Source organism: Euprymna scolopes, chromosome 34, assembly GCF_053919585.1.
Source record: "Euprymna scolopes isolate OS-2025 chromosome 34, ASM5391958v1, whole genome shotgun sequence".
NCBI classification, from domain to species: Eukaryota; Metazoa; Mollusca; class Cephalopoda; order Sepiida; family Sepiolidae; genus Euprymna; species Euprymna scolopes.
In genome coordinates, this window is record NC_136515.1 from 34,058,702 (window position 1) to 34,072,017 (window position 13,316).

The 13,316-nt window shown below is 33.3% G+C and overlaps 1 protein-coding gene across 1 annotated transcript in view; it reads right to left on the minus strand.

The window, feature by feature from the left end:
* Positions 1–13,316, minus strand: part of LOC145259171 (uncharacterized) — a 161,403-nt gene that overhangs the window by 56,760 nt on the left and 91,327 nt on the right. The window contains exon 8 of the mRNA XM_080116913.1: positions 2,094–2,170. Within this exon, the coding sequence (XP_079973039.1) occupies positions 2,094–2,170 (77 nt within the window). The remainder of the gene's footprint in view (positions 1–2,093; positions 2,171–13,316) is intronic.

Below are 13,316 nucleotides of genomic sequence, written 5' to 3' on the forward strand. Positions count from 1 at the left end.
ATGTGCGTACTATCGAAACAAGTGCGATAAAAGTTTCATGTGCGTACTATCGAAAAAAGTGCGATAAAAAGTTTCATGTGCGTACTATCGAAAAAAGTGCGATAAAAAGTTTCATGTGCGTACTATCGATAAAAGTGCGATAAAAGTTTCATGTGCGTACTATCGATAAAAGTGCGATAAAAGTTTCATGTGCGTACTATCGATAAAAGTGCGATAAAAGTTTCATGTGCGTACTATCGATAAAAGTGCGATAAAAGTTTCATGTGCGTACTATCGAAAAAAGTGCGATAAAAAGTTTCATGTGCGTACTATCGATAAAAGTGCGATAAAAAGTTTCATGTGCGTACTATCGATAAAAGTGTGATAAAAGTTTCATGTGCGTACTATCGAAAAAAGTGCGATAAAAAGTTTCATGTGCGTACTATCGATAAAAGTGCGATAAAAGTTTCATGTGCGTACTATCGATAAAAGTGCGATAAAAGTTTCATGTGCGTACTATCGATAAAAGTGCGATAAAAGTTTCATGTGCGTACTATCGATAAAAGTGCGATAAAAGTTTCATGTGCGTACTATCGATAAAAGTGCGATAAAAGTTTCATGTGCGTACTATCGAAAAAAGTGCGATAAAAAGTTTCATGTGCGTACTATCGATAAAAGTGCGATAAAAAGTTTCATGTGCGTACTATCGATAAAAGTGTGATAAAAGTTTCATGTGCGTACTATCGAAAAAAGTGCGATAAAAAGTTTCATGTGCGTACTATCGATAAAAGTGCGATAAAAGTTTCATGTGCGTACTATCGATAAAAGTGCGATAAAAGTTTCATGTGCGTACTATCGATAAAAGTGCGATAAAAGTTTCATGTGCGTACTATCGAAAAAAGTGCGATAAAAAGTTTCATGTGCGTACTATCGAAAAAAGTGCGATAAAAAGTTTCATGTGCGTACTATCGATAAAAGTGCGATAAAAGTTTCATGTGCGTACTATCGAAAAAAGTGCGATAAAAGTTTCATGTGCGTACTATCGATAAAAGTGCGATAAAAGTTTCATGTGCGTACTATCGAAAAAAGTCCGCATATGAAAAAAGTTTGGAAACTTACTGAAGGCACCTCGTAATCCCTTCCAATAATCGGACAAATTCAGAATAAATTATTTGCATCATTTGGATGCTTTCAACTACTCTTCTCATCTAGAGTGTCATTTTCACAACATTTCGATTGATGTAACCTTCAATCTTTTTTGAGTGTATCTTGTCGAACTTGGCAATCTTTTTGTCAAACATGGAAATCGCACAGACCCATGGCATAGTGGATAAAATACTTGGTAAAATTCAGTTGTAAGTTACACTCAGTGTAGGCGACACTCAAAATACAATTGCAAATCACTTAGCACTTCTGACCAGTCATGATTTATGAAACAAGAGCATGTTATCCCTGTTTGAAATTCCATGTAAATTCCAGAGTTCAACAAGATACACCTATAGAAATTAAGAGGTTACATCAACCAAAATGTGAAAATCACACTCAAGATGAGAATTGTGATCTGAAGAATCCAAATAATATGAATAACGAATCCTCATCTAAAAAATTCAGAAATATAAATTATTTGCAATTTCATTTCTTTATGATTTATTGAAATAAATGTAAACACCTATATTGACACCAACCTTGCAGTGGTGGAGGTCTAAACCCTAAATTTGGCTTTACCTCATCATTCAGAATTAGAGGTCAAAAACTTATTTGATTTTGCTTGTCAGAAAATTTGCAATTTAACACAATGCAGGATTTATTTTTCAAATAAATGAACTATTTTTTTTTTAATCCAAATTTTTAGTTTCATGAACCTTCCTCAAAGTGATACAGGCAATCGTTTTTTTTTTCATTTTGTTTCATTGTTGAGATTTTACAGCACTGTTGAAGATTGTTGATTTCTTACAATCTTGTTCAAAGAACTGTTTTTTTTAATATCAGAATGTTCAAACTACTTGATTGATTGAACCCAAACTTGAAATGATTGTTGACAACATTAAATATGCATAAAATATTTAAATATTTTGGCAATTCAAAATGAACTGCAAAAGAATTTGATAACTCACCTGCCAAAATAGACGAATATAAGAATAGGGCTGCCATAAAAAATTGATACTGTTTATCGATGGCGGCTGACTTGGACCTGAAAGTGAGAGACACATAAACTTAGAAATCCTTACATGTGCAACTTAGGGTTTGGCAGAATTAAGAATAAATAAGCAAATTGCGATACAAATCAATTGATCTTTGCATCAATAAAATTGTGCAACCATTTTGAGTGTACTTGCGTTTCTTGAATTAACATTATTTGCACATTTTTATGTATTTTTTTAATGTCTAATATTTACTGAAATAGCATAAAATAAAACAATTATTATTAAATCATATTTTAAAATATATATTTACAAAATTACATCCACCATAATTCATTTTGGTTTCTTTGTAAAAAAGTTAGCCCTTTTAATTTTTTGTTGATAGTTGATAGAAAATGAATTACTTTGCAACTCTTTGTAATTTGAAAGGAATATGGAAGCATTTAAACTGCTGAATAGAAAAATATTTCATGTTTTAACGTTCTTAGCAAATCCTTATGAATTAAAAGATTGAAAGTTTTGGAAGCCATTTACATTCAATAAGTGGCACTGCTGCATGTTGTGAACCAGACATATCTCAGCGTTTGCTCGGCTTTGGCCAAAACACGACATCAACAGCCAGATTATGCCAAGCAACGTTTTTTGTGTTTTTGGTTTCTACATTTTACATTTATTCGTTTTGCTATTTCCTTTTATGATTTTATCAGTGACGCTTGGCTGTTGACGTCATGTTCCCAATAGTTTTATAAACAGAAATTAAAATGTCTTAAGACAATTTTCTATCTAGTTTTATAATTATTGGATTCAATTAATCAGAAAACCACACGATACAATAATAACCAAATTTAACTTTTAAAATCTTATTTGTAAAATATTGTTATTAGGTAAAAAAGAAAAAAAAAACAGCATAGTTTTAAAAAATATTTAAATAAAAGTAAAAGATTCTTGAGCAATGCCGGAAAGGTACAACTTGTTATTTATAAAGTATTTATTGTAGTATAAAAAGTATTTTAATTATTTGTAGGCAATATTTTATTTTTTTTTATGGAAATCACTCCAGACAAGGCATGAAACCACTTGATGTGAGGAACTAACAAGAACAAAGGCTGATTATTGCAAAGACAGGAAATGTCTACTAGCCTTAGTCATGAAAAAGCTGAGGCTGAAGGTAGAAGGAAAACTGAGCAAGAAGCCAAATACTGGAATCGGAAGCTGTACTTACAAAGAAGTATTGAAACAACAAATCCATTGAGATCTTGAGACCAAGGAGTGTGTAGCAGAGAAGAGATCTCCCTGCGAGATCGAGCGAGAGTTAAGCTAATTTACATATAAATCGACTCAAGCAAAGAGCACAAAACCGGTTGACGTCTAAAAGGCAAACAACACATGCTATCTAAGTATCCACTACGACGAACGAACCTTGCTAAAGTGGTGACCCTTTCTTCGACGAACACATTATCCGTGTACAAAAACAAAAAAACGCAATTCGACCTAACATCAGTTTAAACATCCTACAAAAGAACAACTGGCTCAAACAAAAAAAAAATTTTTTTTGCTTCAAACAGATTATTCATTGTTGTAAGTCTCAACTTAAACTACATTGAATATTTTGCTTTAGTTTTGATAACATTTTTTTTCCTTTCAATTAAAAAATTACTACAAAGTAGTACTACAGACGAACAAACGAATTTTTGTCCTCTTGCGCTAGGCTGTTGAAACTTTATTACTTTATTCAAAGAAAGTTTTGAAGAACGTCTGAAAATTTCCTTTTATTTTTATACATTCACAACACACTCTAAAAAAGACGATTTTTTCCTTTTAGTATTCATTGTGACATTTTATAATTTGGAAAAAGAAAAAAAAAAAAATTGTGTGTAAATTACTCTTGGACAGCTAAGTCTATAAAATTTTCTTTTGTTCATTTGGTTTGTTCCTTGTTTTTTTTTCTTCACTGCAAAAACAAAAAAAAAAGAGTTTTATATCTCTACCGCCATTTGCAGGAGATGCAAAATTATGGTTTGCACAAGTGGACGCTTTTTTTTTTTAAATTCACGATGCCCCCCACACACACACATAATCAGCTACGCATTTTGTGTTGTGGCATGCCAGCACCATTAGCTAAAACAGTTCAGGATATAATAACTAACCCACCTCCAGGAAAAACAAACGAAATTTCTCGCTTTTGTAGAAGTATACAAACAAAATTTTTCGCTTTTACAGTGGGTGTATTCTTCATTCTCCTCCTCTGATGATGATGATGTGTCTAGTTGATGGACTCATGGTGAAGGTGCAACACGCTTCTTGCTTTCATTCGTTCAGGTGTTGTGTCTGTTTTCGCATCATTCTGTCTTTGTTGGGACACTTAGATTGAAAGTGTCCCTTCTCGTTGCAGTTTGCCATGGGCTGAGTGGCCGGGCATCTTTTGCATTTTGGTGGGTCACAAAGTAGGCATTCTCTTTTGGAGACTGGTTCCTTCACTCTGCCGGTTTCACATACCTTCATCAACTGGGTTGTATCTAGTCTCATTCCTTGACTGTGGATTGAGGCCATTTCAGCCACTCTGCATATGTCTACACTCTTCTGTATTTTTAGCAGGTCCTGCTTGGTCATGGACACCTTCTACAATCTGGTCCCACAGAAATGAGTTACTGCATCAAGCGCAGAAATTGCACGTCTTCGACAGTACTCTTAGATCATTGTAGAACTTGTCAAAGGCCTCTTCCTCATCCTGTTTCCTCTAATGGAATGCAAATCTCTCATAATTTTCATTGAGAATTCCGATGGAATACTCCTCCAGATAGTATGTCCTCCACGGTGCACTCAGTCTCTGGGGTGTCAAACTGCATATCCTGGTATATTTTCATGGCATTATCGGCCAGGCAGTTTTCAAGTATAGCAGCCTGAATTTCTCAGGATTTATGGTCAATGGATCTGTCAATAATTGTTAGATGGAAGGAGAGAGATCACAGTAATTAAATAATAAAACAAATAAAGTTTCCAAACAATATTTGTTAAAAGAAAAAGGTTAGAATCGAACCAAGTATTCAAATGTTAAAAGTGAATACATTTCGCAATCACAAGAATTTAGGAATTGTCTATTGTGTTTAGAAATAATGATAAACCAGAGGTCAGAGTTAGAACGATGGAAAATAAAAAAGTTTAGGAGTTTTCTTTGTGTGGCCGAAGGCGTGTTAAATACATATGGATGTGTAAAATCCATATGTGGCTGAAGCACGTTTTGATGACACAAAGAAGTTTCCAATATATTCAGATAGTCAATTTTAGTCGGGTCAGAGTCGAGTTCGGAAGTTAGTTCAGAGAGGAGATACAAGTTAACTGAAACCCTTTTGGAAGTGACCAGAAAGAGAAATAAAAAAAATGCAATTCTAAAGGCATTGAATCCCTGATTATTTCATCCAGCTGGAATAAAGATCATCATATTTATAAGTCTTTCTTTGTCTTCATCGTTATCTCATTCACCGAAAGGTAATGTGCTTTTGTGATCATCTTTGTAAAAAGAACTGTATTTCACGTCTCCCTCCTCAATAATGTTAACGGTACTCTTCTTGCAATAATGCGTTCATCCTTCATTATCAGTCTCATTGCCATCTCCATTATATGTACCCGTCAACAGACACCGATATGCATATCAATTATTCAACATAATGAGTAGTTGGACCATCGTTTATGAAATATTTTCAAGGAGTTTGCCTTATTCCCACAAAATATGAGTCGTTTTGGGGCCTTGATGTGTAAGTCAGACATATTGTCAATTAAGGAGATAGTATTGCAGTAGCCATATTCTCTTTGGCGGACATCGTCATGAGACAGATGTGTTCTGTTTTGGAAGTTAATCAATGCAGAGACGAAAAAAAAATTAAGGCAACTCAATAACAACAACAATAATGATGATGATAATAATAATAGCAATAATGATGATAATAACATCAATAATGATGATAATAATAATAACATCAATAATGATGATAATAATAATAATAGACTGTAGAGATCAGCAGGAACCATGAGGTGAGGGCACGCCATTATTATATCTAACTTTACCATCAAAATTTATTGCTTGACCGAGCGATAAAAAAAAAATCATAACAGAAGTTAAAACCAAAAGGAATACTGCTTACACGTTATTTAACAATCTGTCATTCTTCATGGCTGGTACGAATTCTGTAAAGGCATTGCCGCATTGTTACGTTCATAGGTTAGTATCAGAAAGAAGATGACAAGCACTAAGTGTAATCACACTTTTATTGAGTGGCCATCTTACAATGAGAAGTCCTCCTCTTTTTATAGGAGAGTTATGGAGAAAGGGTAGAGGGCTAGGGAGGGCAGTGTTGAGGATTTGGTTATATGCAACAATAACTTTACTTTAGGTATTTTTTGTTTGAACAAATGAATATAATTTCACTAAGATTTAAATAAAAATATTCGTTATTTGATAAATACTGAAAATTTCATCAAAGTTGGTTAATTTCCTGATTTTTAGTGACTTTTTAAAGAGAGGGGTCAACATGTTTATACATTTTGAGCATCATCATTCATTTTGCATGTACTTAAATGATACTAACGTCTTCAAAAATTCCGTAAATGGTTGGAAAAATTGATGAAAGCAACAATGCTATAATGTTGAAGTAAATAAGTCTCAAACAATGTTGAGTGGGCCTGTAAGAGAGCGCTCACCCCTAAAAATGTGTGTTTTACACATTTTTTTACTTTTTTCTGACGATTATCATAGACTTAAGTATCATATTAACAGAAAAAAAATCCCTCCCCAAAAATTTAACTTTTAAAGGAGAGGGTTCATTTTCTTGTTATAACGTTCATTGCTACCTGAATTACTGTCCATTTCTTTACCAACGCGTCACGTGATGAGGACGTTATAACGAGAAAGTAAACCTCCTTAAAAGTCATTATTTATTTATTTTTTTTTTTTTCAAAATTATTTTGCTAATATGATACTTAAGTTTGTAATCTATGAAAATCATTGGAAAAAACAAAATTTAAGTGAAAAACGCGTATTTTTAGAGTGTGGACACTCTCATACATGTCCGGCAAATGTTATTATTAAATAGGGAGGTAGTAGAGATTTGTCATATACGGGAAAATTAATACCAATTTAAAACTGAAATTAAAAAATTAAATAAAATTATTTAGTTAGAAATAAAAGGGAGATAATTTATGCTTGCGTAAACCAGAGTTATTTCCCTTGAAAAATTAAACGAGTGCTAATCTATATATATAAAAGGGAAAATGTATGTATGTATGTATGTATGTATGTATGTGTGTATGTTTGGATATCTGCTAAAAACTTTCGACAGACGCGACGAAAATTCACAAACTTGGTATCACATCGAAGCTCCATCTTTTGCTCGAAAAATTGGCCAAAAATGTTAACTTTTTCGCCCCAAAATCGACAATTTTCGACAGGGGGTGGGTCAACAAAAACGGTCCTCTCGTGACAATGACCGATTCTACGCATGCGTCAGATGACGTCGTGATCTGATTTACTTTAAATAGTTGAAAAACCGAACAAATTTCATGTACGTTGCATTAGCTCAGTTGGTTAAGGCCTTGGTTCATGTTTTGGGTTCGAATCGTGGTGTGAGATGTTTTTTTTTTTTTTTGATTTTTTTTAAATTTTAATATCGAAACAGGCTTCTTTAAGCCATTTTTCACGTGTTCGTTTTTCTGTTTTCATCGTTCGTTTGCCTTACGTTAGTTTTTTTTGTGTTTTTTCCCCACTTAAGTGTTAACGTTTTCTTTTTTTACTTCGCTTATAACAAACAAACCTACGTGGTCGTCGTCGTAACGGTCGACGACTTCCGACCGCCCACCTGTCAATTTGGTTCTTAAATAAATTCAAACATCTTTCACTAACTCATTCTGGCTGGCCGATTTTATTTTCAAACTTCACCTCAGGGCTTCGGGTTCGATCCCCCCTCCTCCCCAGGTTCTTTTTTATTTAACACCACACACACCTCCAAACACCCAGGCATCGCTGGGTACCCCCCGCTAGTAATAAATAAATAAAATATGGGTCCTTTTGCATTTAGACACGGCCACCGAGAATGGTGCACCGGATTTCCGTGATGTTAGCCAGACAGTTAACGTAATCAAATTTAAAAGCGTTAGGAAACAAAAAAAAAAATAACATTCATTGAATACTAATTACAATGGAAAAAAATTTTAAAATAAAACATAAACTTCTTTAAGTTTCATAAATAATTCGTTGTTGTTTTAAATAAATAACTTTTTTTTTCCAAGAAAATTTTAAGGAAAAAATTTAATTTTTTTTTCTAAGTTTTTAGTGTTCATTGTTAGGAAAACTTTAATTTCTTTTTGTTTGTTTTTTTTTACAAAAAAATTTGAAATAATTTTTAGGAAAATTGCTGACATTTTTTAGGATTAGACTGATTAAATTTGTACGTGATTAAAAACTTTTTTTCTTCTAATTTATTAATAGCCATCTGCTTCAATTTTCATTGGTTAAGCACGTTATTTTCATTGGCTGATCAACTTGATCAGCGCTCGGCATATTCCGACGATTTATGATAGTTGCTGGTTGAGTCCTAGCCAATTGGTATACAATTTGGGTATGTATAACAAGTGTATATAAACGAAGTTTATGAAAGACCAAACCGTAATCTAATATGTGCATCTAACGATGTTTCATCTACGGTCATGTATCACCGTCTGTATCTTTTCTAAAGTGTTGTCAATATGTGGGATCATCTATATAATGTCAATTGTGCGTGTGTGTGTGCTTAGTTGAAATAACGAAAATCTAAACATTAAATTTCAGCTGCAAAAATGTTACCTACTTAATTGTCATGTTGAAATTAGTAAGATATCCAAAACTTAAGAAAAATAATAAAGTAGAAAATCATTAATGAAAATTCTGAAGAAAGTTGCAAGTTTTATTTAACCAAAAAATTGCTTCTGAAGAAAGTTGCAAGTTTTATTTAACCAAAAAATTGCTTCTGAAGAAAGTTGCAAGTTTTATTTAACCAAAAAATTGCTTCTGAAGAAAGTTGCAAGTTTTATTTAACCAAAAAATTGCTTCTGAAGAAAGTTGCAAGTTTTATTTAACCAAAAAATTGCTTCTGAAGAAAGTTGCAAGTTTTATTTAACCAAAAAATTGCTTCTGAAGAAAGTTGCAAGTTTTATTTAACCAAAAAACAGAATAAACATTTCAAGTTCGATGGAGAGGATACCTTTCTAATTAGTATCAACCCTAAATGTTTTTTGTTTTTTTCTTAAACTGCTTTAACAGATCAATATATCAATTTTTTTTTCATTAATTAAAAAAGTTCATTTAAGTTTTGTAGTTTTAACATCATTTCATTGTTACAGTTCATTTAGTTTTGGTTTTGTGAATGTTGATTAACAAGTTTATTTTGTTACTTAACATGGTTTAATTCTTAGTTTATTAATTAACTTGTTTCCTTTTAGATTGAGTAACTGATTATAATTGTTCAAGTATAGCATAGTATATTTGTGTATTATTATTTTTCATTTTTAGTTTGTTAATCAATTTATTTCCATTTAGTAAACTATTTCACCAATTTCCGGGACTAACAGCTGTTGCAGAGATCATTGTTTAGGTATTTTTTTTTAATTTATTTTTTTTTTAATGTATTCATTTTTGCTATTAATTTTCCTTTTTGTAAACTGTTTCAGCAATCAAGTTTTTAACTATCTGCGAAAGCTCCAGTAAATCATGTGAAAGATTTAATTCGCAGGAAAGAATTTGAACAGTGTGAACTTTCTCAGGGATAAGTCTTAATTCCACAGAGGCCTCCTTAAAAGGTCTTGTTTCTGAGCCCAAAAAGGTTTTCACTTCCAACCTACTTTCTTTAGCTGTAGAAAAGCAATTCAGTTTTTCCAGCACAGAGATATCCAAGTAGGTCTTTTGGCTTCCGGTGTCCAGGAGACAATTTATTTCCAACTGACTATTTCCCTTTCCTACCACTATGCTGATTATTGGAGACATGAAACCGTAGCTGTAATCATTCATATGTAAATAGGTCCACACGCACCTTGCCTCTCTTGTCTGGGCACATTTCTGTCACGTGGCCCTTAACAGTGCAGTTGCTACAACTACTATTTCTAGCTGTTCTCAAAGGGCACATTGCTTCCCTATGTGTCTTTTTTAGGCATCTAAAGCACAGCCAAAGTTCCTTGCACCTTGTAATCCGGGCTTCATGGGAGATGTAGTAGGGACAACTTTCCGAAGAATGTTCATGCTTCTTACAAAACTCACATTTTTGTGGTTTTGATTCCACTTTGGTATTGAAAGCCTTCAGGGAGGAATGGGATTCATCTTCCTTTTCTTTCTTAAGTCTTGGTGGGGGCCTCAGCTTAGTCACAGGGTGCTGTTCAGGTTTCTTAACAATCAAAAACCGCTTAATAATTTCTGGTGTATTCAACAGGATTACTGACATGGGTATGTCTTTCCAGAAATCTTGATCAGTTCATTCTTTATGTTGGGTGGTAATTTTGCAAACAATACCTGAGAAATTATTACTGCACCTGCCGACATGTCATCATATAAATCACAGCTGTATGATGCTCTAAGTTCCCATACATCCGCCTGCATTTATATCATGAAGTCCTTCAACCCCACCAAATCTTTTGGATTCTCCAAGCGAAAATCTAATATACCTTGGATTATTATTTTGCCACGTATTCCTTCCTCATCCAAGTATTGTTCCTTCAACAATTTTAGAGTCACTGGATAACTGTCTTCGGAAACTGAAAAGTGGTCAATAAGTTGAAGGGCTCTACCCTCAAGAGAACACCTAAAAAAATACAGCTTTCCTGTTGCCGATGGTATTGGCATAGCACAATTTTCAAACTTGGTGAGTAAGTTCTTAAAACTTCTATTTCTTTCAAAATCCCTTCCACTGAAATGTGGCCCCTTCAGTTTGATTTTAAAAGGTTCTACTGAAAAGGAAGAATGAGTTGAAGGACTTGGTTGGGTCTGGGATACTAGTGGCTTCCTGACTGAGGGTTGAAGGTTGGTTCAACGTTGGGGGACCTCCTATCTTCTATAGGGACCTCTGAAGTATTTCCTTCACTGACTGCCCGTACAATCCCCAGTCGGTGTTGCACCTCTCTTAAATTTAAAAGAAGATTGAAATAGTTCAGCAAGTGATTCAGCTTCCTCTTCGGCAGCCAGTTGTTCCTCCATACTCCAAGACACACCCTCTAGCTCTTCTAGCCATCCTTCTATATCCTTTTCAAAGGATGAAAACACATTCAAGGACAGAGGTTCCTCTTCCATCCCCACCACAGTTGTCCTTATTTTTTCTTTGAAGAAGGTCTAGCCTTCTCTCTAGTTCCCTTCAAGTAACAGGGTCGTTCATTTTTTTTTTTTTTTGTGATTCGTTGCAAAGTGTTGGATTTTAACCAAGTAAAAGGGAGAGGGGCAAGAGACGTTTCTGCAACTCAACGGGTTAAACCAGAACTCGACATAGAAGGAAAAAACAATGAAACTCTTACCTTGCGTAGTGAACCCTTCATGCCTTTTCTTGATCAACAGGAGTTGCAACGAATTGCCTCGTTGCTTACAACGACAGATCGTCTTTGTAACAGTAACTGTGTAACGGGTTGCTGAACTAAAACAAAAAGACCAACCAACAAATATCGCCAATAGGGGGTGTTTTTATACCCACTAGTCGACTCTATGCAAATGTAAAGTCCGATCCACGTGAGTGGACAAAAAACAAACACTATTATAAAAGCAGTCGACCAAGCACTTTCAAACCTTTTGCTTGAATGACTGCCACACAGAATTCCATTGCTTCACCCCTCCACATCGAGTTCCGGTAAGTAAAAATTACCACAATACTAATTAAGAAAAAAAAAGTGAGTTACATTAAAAAAACTTTTCACTTAAATGTAAATACAAATGACAGCTGATTTTCACAAAAGTATGGATCACACAAACTGATAATTACATTTGATTTATTTAATTTTGTTGTAATAAAGAAATACTTATTTGATTAGTATATTTTAGAATGTACACAAGAATTTTCATAAAAATAAATCCATGCATTTTTTAGTACTAAAAATATAACTTTAGTAAAGATGTTTTTTGTTCACACAAAGTCATACGGAATCGTTAAGATTTTAAAAAATGGGTTTGTTAGATTCCATAATCGTTCATTAATTATATATAATTATAAAACTCAAATGACCTTGTAACGGGTGTTCTAACCCAACATCCAGTTTGCAACTTCCGGTTGCGCATGTGTACATAAACATAAACCCATAACAGCGTAAACAAATAAACACGAATCGTTACTTTTGCAGAATTTGACCTGCGCACTGAAATATTAACGTTATTATTTCGAAATTATTATTTAATATGGGAAGGGTGAGAATGTTTTGCAACTATTCTGTATAACAAGTATACTGTCGCAATTTTCTTACAAATAAATCAACTTTGACCCGTTGACAACGTATTGCTTTACTGTGTACATTTTTAGCGTCCCAATTGTTTTTGTTTTTTTTGCGTTTAAATTATCTAAATTGTTAATACTTTCTGCATTTTTTTACATCGTTCATTTCCGTATTACGTTTAAGTTATTTTAACGCAATTTTCTCACAAATAAATCTACTTTAACCTTTGACAACCATAAGAGCATTTTACAACGTATTGCTTTACTGTGTACGTTTTCAGCATCCCAATTGTTTTTTTGGGGGGGGTTTCGCGTTTAAATTAAATGATATATCAAAATTTGAATAGTGCAGATTTACCTATAAGTATGGCAAACCACTTATAATTCAATGACTAAGTTTTTTTTTTTTCAAAAATAAACAATTATAAACAGAACGACTCATAGAAATCAACTTATATTCTTTTTTCATTTTTAATATACTTTCATAGAAATGTTTCTGTTATGTCACAAAAACTATTTTCTTTACGTCACAAGTGTCATACTCATACATTAATTCCATAGCTAATATAACATACTGACCCAACGAGTCACGGGTAGTCTAGTAAATAGTAAAAATTTCATTAAAATTAGTTGATTTCTTGAATTTTAGTAAATTTTTAAATTTAGGGCATTTTGCACGTACATACTATTTACTTGCCTTACATGCTATTTACTTGCCTTAACATGAGGCAAAGTCGATTTTTAATGTGGAGAAAATTCAGCTCCACAAAAGGAA